The 24,801-nt window shown below is 40.2% G+C and overlaps 1 protein-coding gene across 1 annotated transcript in view; it reads right to left on the reverse strand.

The window, feature by feature from the left end:
* Window positions 1-8,059: 8,059 nt before the first annotated feature.
* PRDM15 (PR/SET domain 15) overlaps window positions 8,060-24,801 on the reverse strand; it is a 64,173-nt gene continuing 47,431 nt past the window's right edge. Inside the window, exon 25 of the mRNA XM_051629104.1 lies at window positions 8,060-8,392. Within this exon, the coding sequence (XP_051485064.1) occupies window positions 8,375-8,392 (18 nt within the window). The 3' untranslated portion in view covers window positions 8,060-8,374. The remainder of the gene's footprint in view (window positions 8,393-24,801) is intronic.

Here is a 24,801-nt window from a genome sequence, read left to right on the forward strand (position 1 = left end):
AACCAAGCTAATGTATCTTTATGTGGCAAGGTAATGAGCCTTAATCCTTCTTTCCCATGCATGAACATTAGCAGGGACAACACAAAGAAACTCTTCTTACCCTCTTTTCTTGTCTTGCCATATTTTTCAGTCCTTTCAGAGAACAGGATTTAATCCAGTGCTTTAGATATTTTTTTTTTTAATTAAATCCTTCTGAGAGTTAGTAGTCAACCAAACTGAAGCTTCAGCAGGTCATAGGGCACCTTTGTCCTGCATGTTAGAACTAAAATGTTTTGCTTGTAGATTTTGTGAATAAATAGCAGATGGCAACTATGTAATAGCCTTAAAGCTGATACAAAAGAGCACTGTTTTGCAACGTGCAGCTTTCCAAAAAGATAAAACCTAAATCCATCTATTCACCCAACTCTGCAAACATTTAAGCTGCGCTTATTTTTTATACTCAAAAGGTGCAATACTGCATACTTAAGCCAACTTAAACTGCATTGTCTCTGAAGGAGGTTGCCATCCCCTCTTTTTTTTTATTCACGCTAATATTCACACGGTTGTACTCGAATTCACGTGGTTGAACAGTAACTGAATCAGCTCAGTGATCTCACTTGAAAAAAACTCCCTTGGTTAGTTTTCAGACAGATCAGAAAGCTGGCCTGCCTTACCAGCTGCTCATTAATGTCAACAGAAAGGGAGGCAAGTAAGCTGGAAGGAAACTACTTCCGAAGGCGGTGATGAAAGGGCCATAGTTACGCATCGTAGCAGATGCTGAAGTTCCTTGCTGATCTCATTTCAAGCAAACAACTGAGAAGTGTGGTGTGGAGGTGGAAATGAGTGGTAGGGAGAAGGTGGGAATTCTTAAACCAACTTTTCCACAGAAATAAATAAATAAATAAATAAATAAATAAATAAAAAGTCCAGTGTAGGTAATCCTACTGAAGTCAACTGCGTGCTCCAACTGGGCTGCTCCCAGTGCCCAAGAGTCAGGCACGTGCATGAATTTTTGCTAGTTCTGAGCACTGGCAGCGCTGCCTGCTCAGCACCCAAGTCAGTTCCTTTAGAAATTGATTTGAACATACAAACATAAGACATGAATTAAAGGCAGGGTGGGGCCTCTATCAGCTTGGTTTTAATGCTTGTGACCGTAACAGCTGAACAAATCAAAATACAAGTTAATAAAAATCTTGTGGTTTCCTTGTAAAGCTGAGAACTCTTCTTTAGAGGCAGAAAACTGAGGCACTTCGTGATTTGCTGGAGATCACCCAAGTTCCTCACTGTAGAGACAGTAACAGAATATAGCCAGTTTTTTATGTGATCTAGGGAGAAAATTACTGTTTTGGGGCTTTAGGTAGGCTTTACAGATTGCTTTGCACATGACTTCATGGAATTATATGCTAAAAACCCAGATCAGGGCAACCACTGCTCACCCAGATGCTAAACTTTAAGCGCCGTGCAAAATAATAGCAGTGCTTAATAATCCAATTTTGAGAATTATTTTCCAAAAGACAAATACTGTGCTTTCTCACAATGGCTTTCTTAGAAACTACTGATTATTTTTGCTAACATTCTTCCCCTGTTTAAGATGATAGCCTGTACAAAAATAAAAAGTACTAATTAAAAAAAAAAATAATAAAAATTAATCACATTTCTGTAAGCAGTGAATGACTAACACAGTTCTGTGGTATTGAGGAAAAGAATGCCTAGCTTTCAACTTTTTGTTCTCAGACCTCTGAGAACAGAAAAAATGTTCTGCATGATTTCCTCAAGCTGGATCTTGCTTTGCTTCTTGGCAGACACCCTCATGTTTCAGGTACGTTTTTTTCCCTGCTGTGAGCTGAGCTGCAGGGCACCGTCTCCGAGGTCATTATCAAAGGGTTTCTTTGTCAGCCTGGCAAGCTGTCTCCTCCTTGCCTCCACAAAGCCAAGGGCTAGTCCGTTCCCACCGAAATCCACGAAGGTCCCGTGCCAGAGCCGCAGTTCGACGTTCTGCTGGTTCTCCAGACTCCAGTGGACCCGCGCCAGCTGACGTTATCTGATGATCGGGCTCCATCAGAACAAGTCCCTAGTGACTCACGTCCACCTCACACCTGGTGTGCACGGGGAGAAGCTGTTTTTCAAGCTGGAGCCCACGAATGCCGGCAAATAGAGTCTCGTTTCTCGTAGAACTTCTCCCTTCCAGGAGGCGCTGAATAAAGTGTGGATTCCGCGCCGCTGTTCGGCTGCGGCGGGACGAGGCGGCGGGGCGAGCGGGACCGCTCGGTCCGCGGACACCGGGGAGCGCTCGGCTGCTCTTGGTGGGGGGGAAGCGGCTGCAGAATCACCGCGGAAATTAGGCAGAAACAAACAAAAAAACAACCACCTAGTTTTCAGAACAGCACAGATTTACATACAGTTATTTCAGTACAAAGAATTAGCATGAACACTTAACAATTTGGGAACAAAAGCAGGGAAAAAAAAGCCTCTTTTCACCCAAGTTCATTCACATGGATATTTTTTTATGCTTGGTAGATGCAGACCAGGATCTCGGAGGGCTAATATAACACATCTTAACATAAAATTAGAAAAAGACTCTGAAAAGCCAGCTTTGAAATCCGTTGCCAGTAACTGCTATTGCCTAGTAAATACACAGGTGCCAACAAAGCCTCTATAAGCTAATATATTAATGTAAATTCTAAACTAGTTAACTGACAAGAAAATGGATGTAACTTTTTAGCTTTGCAAAGCCCTCGTGTGAATGCAAACACTGAATAACAATAACATGGAACAGGTACCTAACCAATAGTAGAATAAAACTCTAGATTGGCATTAAGCAGCATAACTGAGGGAAATTATTTTAAAATATGATTTTCAAAAATAGGTCTCCATTAATAAATTATCATCCCATTGCATCTGCCCTTGCAGCTGATTTTGTCTCCCAAAATGTGTTTAATAGGCTCACACAAAGTTGTGGCAATTTAGAACTTGCAGGTCATACCCTTGCCCTGCAAGTGTGGTTCCAGAGCTCCAGTACAGACCTATGATGCCATGTTTAAACCTGTCTTGTGAAGTCCTAAATGGGCTTTGTGTAAATTAATCTTGGTACCTGTGGTACAGCTTGCACTGAAGCTAGCAACCTCTGAAAGCAGGTATGGGGATCTGCCCAAAGGAGTAAATTGCTGGATATTGGATTGGAGGCTTCTGGTAAAAAATAGATGGAAAATACTTCCCTGTAAAGGATCTGGAAAAGACTCCTCTGGATTCTGGTTGACTAATACTTTCCATTATAAAGGACTCTTTCTTTAGAAAGCATTAACACCTCTGTTGTTTTTTGCAGGCCTTTGATATTTAGCAGGGGAAATCCCAGAGGCTATAGTGGTACCTGTTCAGTGCCCAGAGAAACGTGAGTCAGTTTTACCAGTACTGTAAAGTATTAAAAATGCCGTGTCTCTGATTCACGTACAAAGGCAGATTAAAATCAGGCTGCCACCCACATCTGTCTGGCCTGCCCCCACTGCGCAAATGGCTCAACTGCTCTTGAAACATCAGATGAATTGCCACAAATTACAGCCCAGAATATTTAATAATACTAAAACCTGAACACAAAGATCTCAGCTGCCTGCAAAGTAGGAACTTTCAAGGCAGTAACAAGGTGGACAGCTATGGAAGGAGATATTTGCAGCCATTGCTTTTAATCTGCCTATGCCTATGACAGGGGTGTTAAGTTTCTTTTCTCTCTGGACAAGACTGCTGAACATCACAGACAACCTGGTCTGGGTTGTCAGGCTGCAGCAGCTGTGAGCACTGCTGCCTGAGCACGGGTGGACCATCAGAGGCGTTACTTAGGGCTCTCTCCAGCAAACCCCACTGTTTGTGCTGAAACCACCTCCTCACCCTCTCCTGCTGGCATTTGTGAGGGCTCTGGGCAGAGCACTGTGCTCTTCCAGCTGTGGGGACAAGAGGGAATGTATTTTTCCTTCCCCTAGCCTCACACACAGGCCTCTCATGGCCCCACAGACCTCACATGCAAGAGCGGTCAGTAGTCAGATGATGAAGGGCCAGGTCAGGGGAGACAGTTTTCTACAGAAGATGCACAGTGTAAATCCTCCCAAACAGAAACACCCTGGAATCTTAAACTCACTTCAATTTTGCATGGCCTGTTTTTGGTTCAAACTATTCCCAGTTTGAAACTCCATTCTGGTTGGCTGGAGAGTCACTCTTGTGCAGGTTGATTGGTTGTCCTGGGGTCTCAGTGTCAGTTTGTCTGTGTGAAGGAATGAACCTTCAGTAAGTGGTGGTGATGCAGCACTGCTCTGTGTATGTGCTGGAAGTTGCTTTCCAAGTGGCACAGCAAGCCCTGCTCTAAGAATGCCTCTGAGTCCTCCAGGCACACTGGTGTGTAGTAGCCAATCAGCTGGACAGCTCATTTAGCTTTAAAAAAAACCTTTCAAACTGTAATTAATTTTTACTGTGATGAAAGACACCAGGCTTTTTGTCTATGCCCTTTACAAAAGAATCAAAGGAATGTCTTTGTGAAACACTTTTCCTAACAGGTCAGAATAACTGTGGATATGTGGAATTATTTATTAAAATACTTAGGCACATTTAGCTATGCTGACAACATCATTAACGTACTTTCTTGTCATTGTACCTGCAGTACCCAATAAATAAATATAAAATTATTATTATATGAAATGATGTATAAATCCTAAAGTCAGCTCTATTAACATCTTTTACTGTTTTATTTTGCCACAACCTTTTTTATTTAAATGTATTCAGTTAACAATATATTGTAAGTTAAAAGTTCATTGTAATGATAGTCTCTCTAGTAACTCTTGAAATAATTTTAAAGTCACTAAGTAAAGCTAAGAAACCCACCAAAAAAATCCTTTTTTTAAATACACATCTCACAAGCTGTTATTTGATTTCTAATAAACAGCATAGTGGGGCAATTAAAAATGGGATGTTTTACCTACCAGCTCAAACTGTCTGTCTCATGCATTGACTCAACACTTTCCCCACGGGCTATATTTTTAAAATAAATAAATACACACACATATATGCTATATGAACACATGGAACTTAGAAATTTCTTCTCCAAAAGGCTACAAATGAAAGTATTATATGTGCATAATATTGTGTTTATCATGCATGTATTCTCTAAGCACATCAGAATAATTCAACATGAAAGCTGAGAAAACACAGCATTATATACAAGTTTTGATAAGGATAAAAGTAATGACTTTGAAATATATTTTGTTTTAAAAAATAAACCTCTTCTGAAGAGTATACTTTTCACAGTAAAAATCCACGAAAAGGCTGATTTTCTAGAAAGCTATTTTAATTCCCTTGCCCAGTTCCATTTCTACTAGCGTTTCCTTCACATTCATTGGTGTTGCTTTATCAACTTTTGCCAAAGTACGACATTATATACCTCTAAATTCAATCTCCTATGACCCTCATCATCTTCTTTGTATCTAAGATAATAAAATTGAAAATACAAGTTACAAACATAACAGTTACAGCAGAAAAGAGTAATGTCTAGATTGCCAAAACTGAGAATGTAGGCAATTAAAATATGGATTAGATTGCTATTCATTAGGTGGCACTCAAACAATAGACACTCTATGTGAAGCAGCACCTGCAAGACGTGCTTCCAGTAAGTAGTTTTTATAAAATATACATCATGTAACAAAGAGATACCTCATCATACTTGTATCTTATTTGCTGGACTTTCTTGTCCTAAAATGGAGCATGTGGTTTGCTTATACTACAGAATCTGCTGAAATATTTATGTGCATAATATAAATAGCACATATAATTCTTAGTTGAAAAGGGGAAAACGACACTAGCTGAAAACATTTTTTAAGTTAGCTTCATAAAATGTTTAAAATTTGTGGGTTTTAGAACTTGTCTGAATAAAGAACCCAGTGAACATGGAAATTCTCTGCATTGGTCATCAATACTGCAGGTATCATAGAATCATAGAATGGTTAAGGTTGGAAGGGAGAAGGGACCTTAAAGATCATCAGGTTCCAACCCCCTGCTATGCCCAGAGACACCTCACACTAGACCAGGCTGCACAAGCCTCATCCAGCCTGGCAATGAATACCTCCAGGCAGGGGTCTTCCAAAATTTCCCTGGGCAACCTATTCCAGTGCCTTACTACCCTCATGGTGAAGAATTTCTTCCTGATGTCTAACCTAAATGTACCCTCTTCCAGTTTAAAACCATTAACCCTTGTCCTATCACTGCCCTCTCTGGTGAAAAGTCCCTTCCCAGATTTCCTGTAGCCTCTTCAGGTACTGGAAGGCTGCTATGAGGTCTCTCTGGTGCCTTCTCTTCTCCAGGCTGAACAGCCCCAACTCTCTCAGCCTGTCTTCATAGCAGAGGTGCTCCAGGCCTTTGATCATCTTGGTGGCCCTTCTCTGGACCCTCTGCAACAGTTCTGTATCTTTCCTGTGCTGAGGGCACCAGAACTGTGCACAGTATTCCAGGTGGGGTCTCACCAGAGCAGAGCAGAGGGGCAGAATCACCTCCCTGGCCCTGCTGGCCATGCTTCTTTTGATGCAGCCCAGGATGCAGTTGCTCTCTGGGCTCCAGCGCACACTGGCAGCTCATGTTGAGCTTCTCATCAAGTACAATCCCCAAGTCCTTCTCCTCAGGACTGCATTCCAGCCATTGTTCCCTCAGCCCACGTTTGTGCCTGGGGTTGTGCCAACCCAGGTGCAGGACCCTGTACTTGGCCTTGTTGAACTTCATGAGGTTGGCACTGTCCCACCTCTCCAGCCTGTCAAGGTCCCTCTGGATGGCAACCTTTCCCTCTTGGGTGTCAACCACACCACATAGCTTGGTATCATCAGCAAACTCGCTGAGGATACACTCAATCCCACTGTCCATGTCTCCAACAAAGATGCTGAACAGCACTGGTCCCAGTACCGACCCAAGGAACACCACTTGTCACCTGCCTCCATTTGGACACTGAGCATTGACCACAACTCTCTGGATGCAGCCATCCAGCCAATCTCTTATCCACCAAGTGGTCCATCTGTCAAATCCATGCCTTGTCAGTTTGGAGACCAGGATGTCATGTGGGACACTGTCAAACACCTTGCACAAATCCAGGTAGATGGCATCAGTTGCTCTGCCACCATCCACCATCTCTGTAGCCTTGTTGTAGAAGGCCACCTGAGTGGTCAGGCATGTCTTGCCCTTAGTGAAGCCATGTTGGCTGTCACCAGTCACCTCATTATTTTTCATGTACCTTAGCACATTTTCCACTAGGATCTGTTCCATGACCTTGCCAGGCACAGAGGTGAGACTGACCGGCCTGTAGTTCCCTGGGTCTTCCTTTTTCCCCTTTTTAAAAACAAGGGACTATGTTCCCTTTTTTCCAATCAGCAGGAACCTCACCAGACTGCCATGACCTCTCAAACATGATGGACAGAGGCTTAACAACTGCATCTGCCAGCTCCCTCAGGACCTGTGGATGGACCCCATCAGGTCCCATAGACTTGTGCACCTTCAGGTTCTTTAGATGGTCACAAACCTGTTCTTCTTCCACAGTGGGGGGTACTTCGTTCTCTCAGTCCCTGCTTTCACCTGCTGTGATCTTTGCAATGAGGCCGCAGTATTTCCAATAGCAGAAGGACACACAGATTTCACTGTAATACATTTATTTTACAACATAGCTATGTTCCTAACTCAGAAAGTTGAAGAAACAGGCATCAAGCATGCATGAACTATAGCAGCCAAAACTGTATTTTAAAGCTGTGGCCAGACTCACCCAATTAAAAGTGATTTAAGTCTTACACACTTTACGGTTTCCCTATTTTCAGTTAACAAATTCATTTTAAGGATGGAGTACCGATATGAGAAGAAAGGTGAAATGGGATTTCAATCCCTGAAAGATTTTGCTGTTGGGATTGGCATGGGTTGCTGTTTTTTTTTTTTTTAAAGTGTATTTGGTTAAAAAAAAACAATACAAAAGGAAAAAACCTAACAAAAAAACAAGCAAATAAAAAAGGGGAGGGCGAGTGTTGGCCCAAGTTCAAGACTGTCAGTATGCAACTGCATCCACTTAAGTAAGCACATAAAAATCTATAGGCAAGGATGAGTCAGGTACTTGCATAATACTTGCAAGAGTCCTATAAATGTGTGCAAATAAATACTTGATTTGATGCAAAAATGAAGCATTTAATTTGCTCACAAGGAACTAAATGCACATACATTTGAAACTGTAGTCTCATTTATGGCAATGTGTTTTATTCTCTGATTTAATACACTCACCACATGTGCTCTCTTGTACTGCTCTCTCAAAGTTCGTGAAGTCCGTGAAGTAAAACCACATCCTTCAACATCACAGCTGTAGGCATCTGAATCATTGTGTGTTTCAACATGTTTATGCAGATCATACACATTCTTGAAGCTGAAAACAAGGTAAAACAAATAGTAGATATAATAGTAAAGAGGAGTAGTCTTGTGGTAAATGTTTAGGACTGGGAGGTAGTAATTTTTGGCTCTGACAACAACAAGTGAAAGCGGAATATGTGTAAATTGCTTCTCTACCTGATTTTTTTCACCTGTGAAAAGGGGATATAGTACAGACTCTCTTTGATGTGCTCTGGATTTCATTTTCCAATCCCTTTTTCTTCCCACACATCCATACCATGCCCAAATCTAGATGATTCTTCCACAACTGTGTTGCAAGGCATCGCCCTCGCTTTCTATTCACAGAGATAAATTTCTTGTCCGTTATTGATCAGTGACTTAATCCTCTCTGGTCTAGAAATTCAGATTGTTCCCTTCTGTCCACTCACAGTGTGAATACAAAATTACTTAAATATTTATTCACTTTATCCCACTTCCAGCATACTAAGGCTAGATCTCTCACTTTCTCTGGCAAAGCTGAACACAATTTGCCAGTGCTCATATATCCATTTAATATTATTTCACTGCTCCGTGGCATCACATGGTGAAAGCAGAAAAGAAACCACCACAGAAAAATGAGTGCAAGACAGCAAAAAGTATAGCAAGGCTATGGCACAAAAATCACAAAAAGGAGAAGACTGTGACTCTCCCAGCAAGCACCAGAAATTTAGAATGGAAAAAACCCACAGTTTAAGGCACTAGTGCTACACATCTCAACTTATCATGATGATAAGTTTGTAGTATACAAAATCTTTCCAAGAAAATTCATCTTTTAACACATCAGTTCCATTTGCATTAGAAGTGCATAAACTATGTCTCAGCAGGTGAAGGCAGATGAACAGCAGATGAATCTATTAAGATTTCTTCATTGAAGAGTTGATTATTTTTGTGGTTGAAAGCTTCTCTTTATTTACTCACTCTTATCTAAAACATTAAATTGGTTCTATAAGCTATATAGCTACAAGCCTCAAATTTTCTTACCCACTATCACAGAGGTGACAACGGAAAGGACATTCATCACAGTGTCAGAATCTGATGTGTGCTTCCAGTGAGGAGACACTTTTGCATAACATATCACAAAGGGCATGTGTACTATGATTAACTACAAAAGACAGTAGAAAGATATTTTGTTTCTGTATCATGACTTCATCAGAACATTGTCTGCTATGATGTACAACAAAGAACAGAACAAAATATCCTATTAACACTAACAGCTTATAATACATCTGGGAAGAAAATATACAAAGAAAAAAAAATAAAAAAATGGAATGCATATACAATAAAGAGAATAGTGAAACAATGGCCAATCTTACAATGTTTCAGGTTACTTTAAAAAACAGATAGTAAGGGGAAAAGATGTAGAGGATCATGTTTCACTCTCTAGACTTTAACAAAAAGGATGATTATCGTCTTGCCTTTTGGCACTTTGGGAGGATTTCTAAAAGGTGGATGTTTGTCTGGAGGCCTTCCGACAGACAAGCACTGACAAACCTACTTTCAGTGTTTAAGGTATTACCACTCTTAAGAAGGTGGCAGAAAGAATCTGTCTGTCCTCCACCTCCCTGTTTCACATTCGGATATACCTCCTTTAGGCATGATAGTGGTAGGTGCTTGCTAAACTGCCAGAATATGAGCTGCAGTGGCTGAGACGCAGGTTAGCTCTGCTGACTCTGGAACAGGGGAGAACCCCTGGCAGATTGGCAGGCAGAACTGTAACATGCTGAAAAATTGCTTTGCTGCATATGCTTCCTTTGATGCATAAGAATCAGTAACTTGATGCATCCAGTAGGAAGAGTCTCAATAAGGAAGTTTTGGTTGTAGACAAAATATGTTATATTTAGGACACTGAAACAACGCATTATCATATATCAGCCCAGTGCTTTACAAGTGGCCAAAGAAAAACATGTAGTTGAAGTGCTCTTGTTTTCTCAAAAAAGAAAGTAAATAGGATGTACTGTAGCTATTCTGGAATCACTCCCTGCATAGGCACTTTTCCTTGTAGTTTGTCTCAAATAAGGAAAAAATATTAATTATTTTCCTCCCTAAAATAAATAGCTTCATGTGGAAAACTAATCTGTAATAATTTAATCCACAAAATCCATCAGTGAAGCTCAGCAGTCTCTTGGCATGGGAGTATCCAACATTTTATTTAAATTGCCTGGCATGTAAACATGTCCAAGTAGGGAATGATTTCAGAATACCTACAGCATTTGCATTCACATCATGGCTTATTTCAGAATAATGTATACATAGACAAGCTCTTTAAAAGGAAATTTCAATATTTATCTACACCAGCAAGCTGTTATGAAATACGCTGGGTAAGAGCCTGAAAATATCACAAATGCACTGGCAGTCTGCACGGACATGCAGACATGTATGTTGCCAGAATTTTTTAAGAAAGCTGAATCATGAACCAGGGAAGTAACTGGCTCTAATATCTGAAGGATTTAGGTTGTGCCTAAACAGTTGGACCCAGGAATCCCTCCCAGCCAAGTTCACACTGCAGCTCTTTTGCTGGGCTGATGGGAACACGACACAGGTTCACATCATCCTTGTTCCTAGGTCCAGCCAACTTGTGATTTTCCCTGGCTGTGCAAACAGAGCACAGTCTGAATTATCAGGGGACAAGTACAGCCAGGCACATTTTACAATTCACAAAGGTTTAAGCACAGCCTCAGTGACCAGAAACAAATAGTTCAGTTAGCCATGTACTTTATCAAATCTATCTTACTGGGCTATGCTTTAATTTAAAAACAAAACAAAACAAAAAAGGGGGAAAAAACAACCAAACAACGACAAAAACAAACAAACAAAACAAACAAACAAAAAAAACCCCAACCAAGAGTGTATTTAAACTGCTTAACTAGTTAACAAAATTAATTGGTATTTATTTCCAGTTTCTATCCAAACTCAGCTTGAGACAAAGGGCTAAAACTACTCCAGTAGTAAACAATACAAAAATAGTTCTCTATTTGATAATATAAAATATAAAATTTAAAATATTTCAGTGAGATGGATGTCAATAAAGCCATTTAAATACCAACATGGGCATTCTTGTTAGCTCATAGTAAGCACCAAATCAAAGGCATAGATGTTAAGCATCAATGCGCTGACTTGCCGGCAGTGAAAAATCATGTTTCCTTAAGAATGCAACTAGAAAGTATAATCTACCCTGACTGTGCAAGTCTGCACAAAGCTACCTGTATGTTTATACAACCTAAATGACTGTTGCCCAGGTCTGGCTACATGGTTCAAATATTCCTATTCCCAAAGCAAGGACCCACCCGCCTCTCAGCTTCTACATTTCCTGTATATCCAACAGCAATATCACATGTGTTTCCTTGTGCTTAGATGCTGTAGGATTCTTTCCCACCAAGTCATAGCTGTTGTAGTGTAACTTGTGGGAACAATTTGGAGACCTCAGGGAGATTGTGGTCAGGTCAGTGAAGGACTACACCATTTGAGTGCAGCGATTATGCACTGCATGGTGAGCAGAGTTGCAGCCCAAGCTAAAACACAGCTTTGGCTTTGACCGTGCCCCTAGTCACGAAAGCAAGTGAACAGAGATGCAAGTGAGGAACAAGCATCTGCACGGGAGCTACTGCAAAACAGAAAAGCCCCATAAACTTTCTGATCTGAAAGCATGAAGAAGGGAATTCCCATGCTTCAGAGGGACTGGCAATGATATTCTTACTTTCCAACATTTGTAACACAGTTGTCCTAGTTCCACATATTAATTTTCTTAGCTGATATAATGATACTTACAATAACTCTGTAGTTTATCAAACCTGTGCTGTACAAGGTGACCTTGAATAAACTACGTTTTATTTCAAAAAGTTGTGACTTACTATGTCGCTTCATGGGATCTTGTAGCAGCCTTTCATTGGCAAAATGTTTCTGACAGTTCTGGCAAACAAATATTTGTTCCCAATTTAAATAGAAATGATTTAGTGGCAATACAAATAACTTATGAAAGATTTATTAATTAATAACCATGCCAGTTTCATGAATAAACTAACACAGTGTTGAGACAGCTTCAGTAGTCTTTTTCACTACCGATACTCTTCAGAAGAAAATTTAGTTCAGTCTTAATGAAAAGGATTATTTATGAGTAACTCAATTTTATCCTATACAGAATAACCATCTGCTCAAAACATTAATAGTTTGAAATCTGAGCTCACCTAGAATGCACCTACTTTCCATCGCCAAAACATCTACAATTCCTAAATATGTTCCAAGCACTTAAAATCAGAAAGAACAATCACCTCTCCCTTTCCATGCAGGAAAGCTTGCCAACTAATGCACATTTAGTTGAGGTAGGGAGTGTTCTGGTGAAGTACATTCTTACTGGAGAAGCTAAGCTGAAGAGAAAAAAATTGCCTTTTGACCTGATGTAATTAAATGATCCTTGAGATTACTTGCAAAGACTTTGCAATCCAAGGCTGGCTCTTGTGGAGGTTCTCCAATGATCAAAAGTCTCTCCCATTCCCAGGTAGTTTCCCAGTGTCAGTGGAGTGTCATGCTGTACCATGGGCACCAAGGGAAGAGAGGAACTGCGATGCCACAGCTGCCAAGGGAATGGAAGTGATTTTCTGGTGAAACACAGAGCTAAGGTGCTCTGGTGCTCACTTTCATTACCCTAATTCATCAGAAATGCTAAGTCAAGAGAACTTCTATGAGAGAACTTACACGAGAAATAGAAAAAAATTATGAAATTACATGTGCACATTATCACAAAGCACCTTAAATAAAAATACATTTGAAATACAAACAGAAATAAGCACATGTCCACTAACGATCTTCTGAAACTTGTCTCATTGCATGATCAAAAAACTTAGTGTTATTGGAGAACATTCTTCCACAGGTAGGACATGCTACAACTCTTTCTTGTGTGTGGATACTTAAATGATCCCATAGCTTATGCCTTTAAATACACCTTATCAATTAAAAGCAAACAGAAAAAAAGCTGCATGTGAATACTGTACTCTTTCTTATGTAGAAACAGAAAAGGCTATTACATACTTATGTCTTACTGTTATACTTTTAGAAATAAAAAACAAAAGCTTCCTCTAGGAAAAAAACCAAACACCAAAACCAGACTGGTACTATTACAAACATCATGTGACATTTAGCTCCACAAATACTGATGCTAAAGCCAGATTATTTGTCAGTAATCAGAATTCTTCAAGACATGTTGGTCATGTGTCCCTCTTACAAAAATGTCAGTTTTGAACCAGAGAGAGCATGCTGCTACACTTTCCACCTTCATGTATCAAAGTTTTTGACTCCACATGTATGTTCAGACAGTAGAATAGAGATAACACGCATTACTATTACTCTGTGTTGTCCCTCTGCATCACAGAAGTCCAGCAGTCTTCGTGGTCTTTGGAGAACCAGGAGAACTAGATGGGGTAGTGAATAGTTGTCAACTGTACATCTCCAAGAACTTTGCTTACTGACCTCTTTTTTCTTCAGTCTTTACATATTTTATCTTTACATACACATTCACACTGTGGTTAACCGCAAGCAATCAGCTTGCATGTAATCTATATATATAATCTTTGCATATAAATAACTGTCCTCAGATCTCTTGAGCTCAGTCTGGTACTGTGGACACAGTGCAAGTTTTAACAGCACAAGTAGAAAGCTCTGGCTATTGACACGTGACACATAAGGGGAAAATCCCATGGAGGTTAATATATTGATGTAAAGGGAGCTATACAACTATTTTCAGGAGGAAAGTTTTGGGCAGATGTGAAGGAATAGCCTACTCAATCACAGAAGAAGCAGTAGCCATGAGACATTCTCATCTACCTAAGAAAGGTATGCAGCTTTTTGCATAGCTGTTTTTTAGACAGGTGAAAAAGTAGGCTAGACCAAATCAAAGACTTAACAATCAAGAGGAATAAATTCAAATTCAAGAGTAAGAGGTAGGGAAAGATAAAAATGTTCTTTTGTGGATGGTGCATGATAAGGGTAATAATGTGAATCAAATTCAAGGACAGGTCAGAAATTAATATATACAATTCATTTAACAAAAATAATTTGCCTAATTCATTTAACAAAGTAGGTGCATCATGAGTTCCATTTCTATTATTCATTGGGATATTCTCCCAAGTAGAAGAAGAATGCAATAGCCTTGATAGCAACTCACATCCACTCCAACAGGCAGAATACAGGCAACTTCCTGGAAAGGAGTTCTGAGCTCCAGATTAGCATACTTAGTAAACAGACAGAACTCTAAACTTCTTATTAAAAGACAAAGGAAATCCTAAAACCTCCCTTTGTCTACAATGATTAAACTGGAACACCAGTGTCTCTTTTGTCTCTACTGTGTACAAGATACTTCTGATCAGGAGATGCCATAACAAAACAACAAGCTCCCATATCTAGATCTTAAGATGGAGGAGTTACTATTCTTCTAGTGCAACATGAAGATTTCTACCTCTGTTTAATGCCATATTAAGAACGTCATATACAGAATATCAGACTGAATCTCCCTCTTACATCCTTCCTTCGTGAACTCTGCCAGGGCTTCAAGTACACCAAGAGTCTCTGGTTGCCCTGACCAGCCTCTAGTCTTCCTTCTCTGCAGCAAGTTTCACCCCATACATCTAAGAGAATAATTGCCTGTGTTTGAAGTCTGCTCTAATATGGTGATGCTGTCCAAGCTTCCATCACACATCTGTGAAAGCTGAGCGAAAGAGCAGGGAGAGGTCTCATCTGGGCCCTCCACTTGCTCTCTCTGGCTTGGGAGCTGCTATTAGCAGCTCCAAAGGTAGCTACACTGTGCAGTGCTAGCACTTCACTGGCCCTGCCTCTGACTTGCTATCTGGACTTACTGGTTTCACCTCTGACCTCTCTTGTTACAGTGGACTTAGCTGGTGATCCATGTAACTTTCACCACTTTGAATGTCAAGACCACAGACTATAGCAGACACTGTAAAATCCAGGAGCTGGTTTCAAAAGAGGTATTCTCAGTTCCTCAGTGATAGACAACCTCTATAATTTCAACAGGCAACAGCCACAGAATTTTTAAATACCCTATTAAAATGGCTTTCCTAGCTTGCACCTCTTTTGTTATAACTGCAGCTCATTACTCATCTTTTCTAGCACAGACATAGAGAACACGATTCCACTGTTCCTAACAGCAGAGCATTTCTTAAACATATTTGAAGACATATTAATTTCCTTCTGCATTTCCACATTCTGTTATTTAAGCTGTACAGTCAGAGTCCCTTCATCTGTCCTAATGAGCTATATTTTCTAAAGCTATGGTCACACTGATGTGTGATTTTTGTTCCTCTAAGGACTACAGATTCTGATTCAGATCAGGTCAATGGAGTGAGTTCCTAAGCTAAAAAACAGTGCATATGTCAGCTAATCTCAAGAAAGAAAAGGAATAAGATGTCACCTTGCATCCACTAATAGCATTTTGTCATCATTGCAGAGAATATCTAACTCAAAAAGTAACTTTAACACATAAATTGAAAAAAGACATCTCTGAAGGGTTCACTAAGAGGATTAAAATAAAACCTGGACTTTGTTGATGCATTTTACAAGACAGCCAAGTTGACAGGCTTAAAGCAAGCACAGAATTATCTGTTTCAGGACAAGAGTTTCATGAATTGTCTCATTTTTTTCAGCAGAAAGTCGTCTTCTGGAGAGGTTCTGCTCATATACTTTGCAGATCTGAGGCTGAATGGTATGCAAATCAAATAGCAGTCCATAGTTTAGCCCTTACTCGAACAATCAAAGCACCTCCTATGAAATACTGTCAATGGAATGTAGCTTCTACAAACAGAGCCAAGGGCAGAACATCACCTTTGAAGCCAGGACAAAAATTTTAACACAAGAGGTGGTCAGCAATATAGAGAACACATTAAACATGCTCTTCCTTACCACAGAGTTGAGAAAAACTAGGATGGCAATAGATGTCCTTCCCTTGATTGGAAGGGAACAGATGAGGGAAAGCACAGAGTAAGCTCACCATCAAAGTTTATTGTGAGGGAGACATCCTGATCCTGAGTTGTACAATAGAAGTGAAAAGTCTGTTTGGAAGGTATAGGAACTATCAATCACAGGCAGAATTATGAGGAAACTCAACCTTGTTCAGTACTGGCACTTCTCAACTTAGACTAACTGGGATTCAATCCTATGGATGATAGGAACTATTCTACTTAAATTGTAATGCCTAAAATAGAATTGTTTCCACAACTATTTAAGATAGATGAAAAAATATCTGAAGTTCTCTCACAAGTTTCTATGCAGTATGTAGAACTAAGTGAATTTTATAAGAAACACTGTAATGAAATACTTTTTTTAATTGACTTTTTTTTTTTTTTTTAATGTGAACTACCTTTCCAGTGACAATAAACAGCTTTCTTCTGATCTATAACAGTTTCTTCCTCAGTAGGATAGGCACGAATAGCAACATGTTGATAAAACCACACTGGGTTATTGAAGGTCACCTAAAAACGAAATAGAAGCATGGGGAAGACAAGATGGTTTTGGCAGGAAACCAACTGACAGGAACATGAATTAAATGTTTTTAGAAACCAAACAGTCACCAGTAAATATTGCAGTAGCATTTAATTAACTCACCCCAACACAGACACAATTACATCCACTACAAAAATGTAGAACATTATGCAGCATTCACCACAGAAACCAGGTCCTGAATTTTCACCTATCATCTAGTAGTTGAAAAGTCTGTCTAGACTAATTGAGTGAAGGCCATCCCATTCTTTGGGGCTGGGATGTTTCTGTTAATGTGTTTCTGTTGATTTATTTTTTTTGTATATTTTTACCTTCTCCCTTCCCTTCACTTCTATCTGCTCCTACTCACAAGGGCAGTGCAGGTAATTCTACCAGAAATGGGAAGGGTGCATAATGATTAAACCAAAGTAGCTGTTACGGACACAATGCCACGAGTCAGTACTTACATGACAAGGGGGACTAAACCTTAATTAGCCTCTGCCTCACTCCACAGAAATCCACACCTGCAGAGTGAAAGTAGACTGCACACTGCATCTTCTTCAAGTAACACAGGGTGTCAAGCAACTACCTACTGTCATCAGTCACAATTCGAAGTATTCCTCTCAGTCCCCAGTAATTTAACCCCCTAACCTCTCTGCTGTGCTAGCACAATTTTGTAAGGCAACACATTGAACTGGAACAAGGAATTGATTTGGCTTCCAACGAAATCAAAACACTGGGGAGAGGAAATGGGAAACAAGTGAAACTCCATAGGCTTGTATTGCCATTGCAGATAATGTACAGTTAATTGAAGTTTAAAAAGCCTTTTTAAAAAAAATATTAAATATTAAAATGGGAAGAACTATTTATTATCTATTTTTAATTATCTTAATTTTAGTAGAGTGGATTAAATTAAGCTGCTAGGCATTCTTTGTGCAGAACAGAGCATTCACATGAGGGGTTAATGCTGGCAAACTGCTGCATTTTAAATTCATACTCCAACGTATTTCACAATAGCTCCCTAGGGGAGACAAGCCCTTATTTCCTCTGAAGGGCTTGAAACATGATCTGAGGAATCCAAGGTCTTGTGTATATGAAAACATATAGGCACATTAAGGTGAATCAACTCAAAGTACTGAGCCAGACAGTGATCGAAAACCTCTTCACTTCTTAATCAGAGTAACTATATGGGGGTTAAACCCATTTTAATTTGTTGGCACCATTTCTTCAGGTGTTTCACCGGAACTTTCTTGAATATTTCTTTCTATGTAAATAGGAGAGAAGTTTTTGGGGCTGTTGCCTGAGTCAGAAGCTTTACCTTTGGGGAAACTGAATCTGAAACAATTGGAGGCTTCACAAGAGTCAGGGGAAGCTGTATGGGTGATTTTCAAAGAGAATTATGTTCATAACTGTGGGAACATATTTGCAGGAGGGTGGGAAAGGTAAGCAGTTTTCCCTGCCCTCAAAGTTCTCCTCTTTTGCAGTGTGCCCTTCCCCACCTCCTGGGTCTAGTCTAGCCTACTCTGCCTACTAAGTTGGGAAACCTTCTCTTAATTAACAAAATTCACAACATAGTTTGAACTTGAAAAAACATGTATAAAAAGATTTAGCAAACGGTATGGATTGAAGGATTCCACCAGCCAAAACTGCCCACTTACGTAAATGAAAAACGGAATGTCAAATCAATTAATGGGAAGATTTTTCTTATGTTTTTCAAAGTATGTTTTTCAAAAGACTGTCCTCACTGACAGATGCAGGAAAATCAAATTCTGAGGGCTTTGAAGTTTTTCTAAACATCTTAATTTTAGAGATAAATAGACCAATCATAGCAGCATGAATGCAAAGACTTACTGGTGTATATAAAAAAATTCTTATAACAAAAATAACTACTGTAAGAAATATGACTCCTCTAAGCTATGAGACATAATGGCAGTAAGATTTGTTTGTAATCAAACTATGCAAAAAGTCCAAAAGATAAACAATACTCTCTATATTTAGGCTTATAGCTTTAAAAAGAAGAGAACAGGGTACTTCCATGCTTAATGCACTAGTAAATAAAAGCCTCTATTTACAGAAGTATAGTTTCTCACAGATTGACTGAACAACCGAATTATCTCTCTCTATAAACTTCACTCTCAATCTTATGCCATTTTTTACTTCATGTAAAGAAAAAATATTTACAATAGAGCCATCAAGGCGTTATATGATTATAGATATTCTGAATTTGGAACCAAAAAAAGCAAAATGGTTATTTTTAGACATTCTGTCTGGTAATAACATACAGATGAGGATGGACTCATCTTTTATATATGCACAAACAGTCTGTAAGCTCATACGTTGAGAGGAAACTGGAACTAACTTCAGACCTAGTAAGGAGAAGGTTAGCAAAGGAAAGCATGATCTATAACCACCATCAGAAAACAAAACTAATTTCACTCCATCACTGCAGTTTATATACTAAAACATCACACTGATCTAATTCAACAATGTGATGCATGTGAGGGTCACAATACCTATGTAAAGCACCACCAGTCTGACATTTCCTTGTGTGGAAATATTTTCATCCTTATGAGTGTTTGATTATATCCTCAAAAAGCATAGTTTATGTAAAAAAATAATTTTATTACAACTTTGATATGAAAAAGTCATAGATAATAGGATTTAGGGATTATAAACCATGAATGACTGAAAGGCCTAGAGAGACATAAGGACATAAGGATCAAAGACCTTTGAAAAACATTAGTTTTTGCTTTGATTTATAGTTCAACATTACTAAACCTACATCAAATTTGATATATGAGGCTTGTAAATTGTTCAGTTTTACAGTTTTTCTGGTTTCCACAGTACAACTCATTTCACGTGCTTCTTCTTTGCCAATATTTTATTTGTTTTCTGTTATATCACTTAACTCAAACAAAACAAAAAACCTCATGAAAGAAATAATGTAGAATAGATAGACCATTTTCCTGCACTACTGCTTTCTCTAAAAACTATCTTGCTCAACGCTTACAGAAAGGGAGATGGAAAGAAAATGTCAACTGCAAGGCATCACACTTGTGGATGCAAAGGTAATGCTCACTAGTCATAAATAACATCTGAGGTTCTGATGCCAAGAGTGACAGAGGAAGTGCTTCCCTGTAATGGCATATCAATATGAAGCCACTTTTGATTAGGAATGAACACCTCCAAGAAGAAAAAAAATTATATAGGCAGCACTATTTACGTTAACATTCTCATAGCAACTGCTAATCATCTTGGTTCACTTGATACAGAAATAGGACAGCTGAAACTGAATAAAAAATGATTGAACTTAATATAGGACACCAAAAAGTGTTCAAGATACAAACTATTTTTAATTGAAACCAATCTTGGCCACATTTGAACACCAGATTTACATGAACAGCCTGTTGCAAATGTGTGATATCTGTCCTAGTAAACAAAACACCCACATTTCCAGCTGACCATGGAACATCAGATATTCTGTTGCCTTATACTATAAACACTCTGGATCTCTCTGTAAACAACCACGTTCATTAATTTGTCAATAAACTGGGTATATTAAAGTTTTTGCACTTATGCTCCTAAAACATAAGTGAAGTTGCATTGGTGAAAAATACTATTTTAGTCACTAGAGAAACACAATTTGAATCTCAGGCTGCAGATGTTATGCAAATGTGTTGCTTACATTTTTGTGAATGCTACTATAATAATATATTGCCTATAAAGATAGAGGGAAACACTGTTCAGAGGTAAGACTGAGCAAAAATTCCCAATAGTCAGTGAAATTCAAATGCTAGAGTAAAATTAGGAAAGAAGAAGAAGAAGAAAAAAGCAGTATCTCTACGTATTTCACTTACATCACAATTCTCCCAACTGGCAAACAAACTCCTCTGGAGTCTTCAGGAACTGATGCCAGCTATGGCTGTTGTGCAAAGAAGCTGGCAAATTATGCTCCAATGCCCCTAACTGAGAGCCTCTGAATTTCAGTTTGGTGAGGTAACTGTGAAAACTGACGTTTTATCAGCCCTCTGGGATCTTTCATCCAAAATTCACAACTTCTCCACCAACACCGCTACTGCTCTACACAAGAAAGTAGCATCATTTTATGGAACACCGCATGAAATCTGCCACCACCTGCCACAACAGTGAGAATGTCAACAATGCTTACATCTGTAATAACTTCACAATCTTTAAGTAGCCTTAGCAGAGAAGCTGGTAACTTCTATCTACTGATAATGGAGTAGGTAAAACTTGTGAATCTTAGTGGCAAAAAGATTTTCCACTGTCTTACAACTGCAGCAATGATAGAGTGTTTTGTACCTTAAATACAACTTTTTGCAGAAAGGCACTTCTTAGATTTAATAGGAAAAAACTGCAAAAATAGGTATTTTCTTCGGTATGTACTACAACACTCTTCAGCTTAGGTCACAGAAACACTGTTAATGTTGGTCCAATTCTGCTTTTTTTCACCTTTAATTAAAACTCATTCACCTTTAATTAAAATGTCTACACCTGTAATTACACTTGATTACAGTGTTAAGAATAAAGAGCAGGATATACAAGAGCCAAAATAGCTATATTAAAAACTCTACTATATTATTGCTATGACATCCACAGGGACAGCCTACAATTTTCTGCAGAACTGGATTTTTTGTTTTACTTTTAAGTACATTTAATACTATCAAAAAGGTGTAAAACACAATACCCGTCAGGAAATAACACCAATGTACACATCCAAATAAGGCAAATACCATACAAACAATAAAATTCTCCATTTTGCTACAAAGATTCATACAAGTGCTACTTTAAACTTCAGATTCTTAAACAGCAGGCTGGTTGTCTGAAAGGGAAGACCTCTGCCGTTCAAAACCAATTTGCTAAAATCTGTTTTAGACAATTGCACCGAGGTATTTAATTTTAGGGGGGAAAAATACCAGAAGTTCTCATGACATCACATCTCCAGTCTCTTTCCAGTTTAGTAATAGCTATCAATACAAACAAAAATCCAGGACAGTCAGATATGAAGCAAAAAGCAGGTACAAGCTCTTTGTCTAAGGGCTTCTGGCAGCTGGGCCTTAGAAAAGCTAGGAACACCTGCAGTACAGGTGAACTGAAGTCAGCACTATTTTCTAGGCTAGGAACAACCTTCCAAACTGCAATGTAATCTGTGTGGCAGATGAGGCATAAATGACCTGCTGTTTCCAGGAGGTGCTGTAGGTACTCTTCCAAGTGTTCTGCAATATGATTACCAAATTCCTCCATGCATTTCCCTACAAAGCAGCATTCTTTCCATTCACATGGTAATATCAATTCAGTGTTCTTAAACTTGCTTCCAGGGGCCATTGCCTAAAAGTTTTGGAGGTTCAAAGAAATTTTAGTTATCATGTCACATTTCTATACATTTTTGTTGTAAAAATAGAATTTAAGATTAAAGGCTCCTAGAAGACGTTAAGTTTTTTTGTTTTGGTTTGGTTTTAATTTTCTTAATTACTGGATACACTATTTTAAGCATCTATGGCCATAGTTTGCAAACATGTACACCTTGTCAGAAGCCAGAAGCTGTAACATTTTCATTACAACCATACAATAAGGAACCTATGATCACTGTCCCAAACATCTGCTGAGGATGCCTTCATTGTAATTTAACTTCACAGCAGTACTGTAAAACCTCTTTCCACATAGAAAGCCAAAGTAACCATTATCAAGAGTCCAATTCCACAGACACTTTAGCCTGACATCATGTGTGGGCTCCTGCTGAATAGGGCGGATTTCATCTGCCCCTTCTTATTCTTCCCAAGATCCAGCTCTGGAATGGGCACAGCCACCCACTAAACTGATGAGAAAACAGATCCAATGGAAAGATAATTCTTGGGGGAGGGAGTGATGGCTAAATCAGTTTTCTGCTCAACTGGATGTATGTTTGAATCAGTACAAAGGAAACAACAGAAATATAAATAAAGGAGAAATAGTTCCACTGTTTTTTTTCATTATTCTGAATAGATAAAACAATAGCAATCTTCATTAAAAACTATTGGTCTGCTCTCACTGGTTTTCCACCCCCTTACTATTTATTCCCTGTGTTACTAGGTTAAAAAATCTGCCAGTTCAGCTGCTCAGAGGACCACTCCCTAACTTGCATTATTCACAGCAATCTGGGTTAGTTTTAAGAGTTTAAATAGCCTCCAAGCAGATCAGCTGATGGATCTCAGTCAGCAGCAGACTTTGGAAGGAGGCTAGCAACAAGCAGGTGGGAGGAGGTGCTTCACTTTCTCAACACGTACAGATCTGTCCAATTGCCTAAAGCATTAACATAAATGTTTGACTGTGTCTTCCATGATGCTCTTACTGATTCTATCGATTAAAAAAGTCAGGCACAGACATAGTACTGGGTTGAAAAAATAAAAAGTGTGCAAGTGGAAATGCAGGCAGGGATCAGTGTGCCAACTCCCTGGTGTTAAGCAGACAACTGTCAACATAACTGGCAGTATGTTTGTACTTCCCACTACTAAGACTACCCATTTGGAAGCCTTCCCCTACCGGGAAGTTAATTACCAGAAAGCTTCTGAGATAACTGATCATGGCAGATCGCAAGCGGGACTCTTCTCACATCGTAACAATTTTAACTTAACTGCTACGACCAACCCTTTTATTTCAGCAATGTCCCATCTTAGGGACCTGAAGCAGGTACTGTTGGCACCTCTACAGACAGAAAGGTGAGAAGACTACTATCTATGCTACATATTAAATAATCCATTGCCAAGTACTTCATTGAAGTTGCCCCAGACGCAGTATTAACACTACTGGAGCAAAATATTTCAAGTTACAATTATTCTAATTCTAATTAGAATTATAATTATTCTATTCTCCCGCTCATAACGACATGGACCCTCAGGGCCTTGCCTTTCTCCCTGCTGCCCCTACCCCCCCCCACACCGCACCTCAGCCGCTTACAGACACACACATACACACACACACCACCCCTACCCCTACCCCGCACCTCAGCCGCTCTCCGCACCCCTGACCCGCAGCCCGGGCCCAAGGCAGGGCCACAGCCCCGCCGCCGCATCCCGCACCGCCGGCGGATGATCCCGCACCGCCGGCGGATGATCCCGCACCGCCGGGGCATCCCGCACCGCCGGGGCATCCCGCGCCGCCGCCCGCCCCGCCCGCGCAGGAGCCGTAGCCCCAGGCGGGGCCCCGGGCAGCCCCGGGGGCCGGTGTCAGACGCTCCCCAGCTGAGCTGTGTCCCAGACGGGAGCGGTGCGCAGCCCGGGACCGGCGGGCTGCGTGTGCGGGGCGGGCGGTGCGGATGCGCCTTGGCCGGACTCGACCCGCTTCGCTTCCTTCGCGGCTGCGGGCGCTCCCCGGTTCCGGAGGGCCGGGGAGGGGGGGGGATGGAAGGCGGCAGGTCCCGCAGCGCCCCTGGGAGCGCCCGCGGGCGGTGCCTGGAGCCCGTGGAGGTGCGGGAGGAGGAGCTGGGCTGCCAGCTGAAGAGCAGGGGCGAGGGAGCTGCGGGTGGGAGGCCAGTGTCCAGAGAGGGGAAGCAGGCTGGGAAGTGGTTAACACGCATCTTCTGTGACTGTTGTACAATCCCGCTCACCACCCGCTCCCCCTCTGATTCCTGCATTTGTAGCACCGTTCGCTTAGACTAAACCCCAACCATTGTCAACGTCCTTCACACCCAACACAGGCACCTTTAAAGGTGAGAGGGCATCAGCTGGCAGTGCATACCCCTGAGAGCTGGAAGTCTTTGCAGTGAAGTGCGGGAGACCGCACGCGTTCAGTCACTGCTTCCAGGCTCTGATAGAGGGTCCTGTGCAACCGGAATTCGTGATTTCTTGCAGGCATTAATTGATTACAGCAAGTTCTTGCTCTACTCGAATTACTTCTTAAACCATTCTTCACTTCGATCAAATGCTTACACTTAAT

The sequence above is a fragment of the Apus apus genome, chromosome 1 (genome assembly GCF_020740795.1).
Source record: "Apus apus isolate bApuApu2 chromosome 1, bApuApu2.pri.cur, whole genome shotgun sequence".
In the NCBI taxonomy this organism is placed as follows: domain Eukaryota; kingdom Metazoa; phylum Chordata; class Aves; order Apodiformes; family Apodidae; genus Apus; species Apus apus.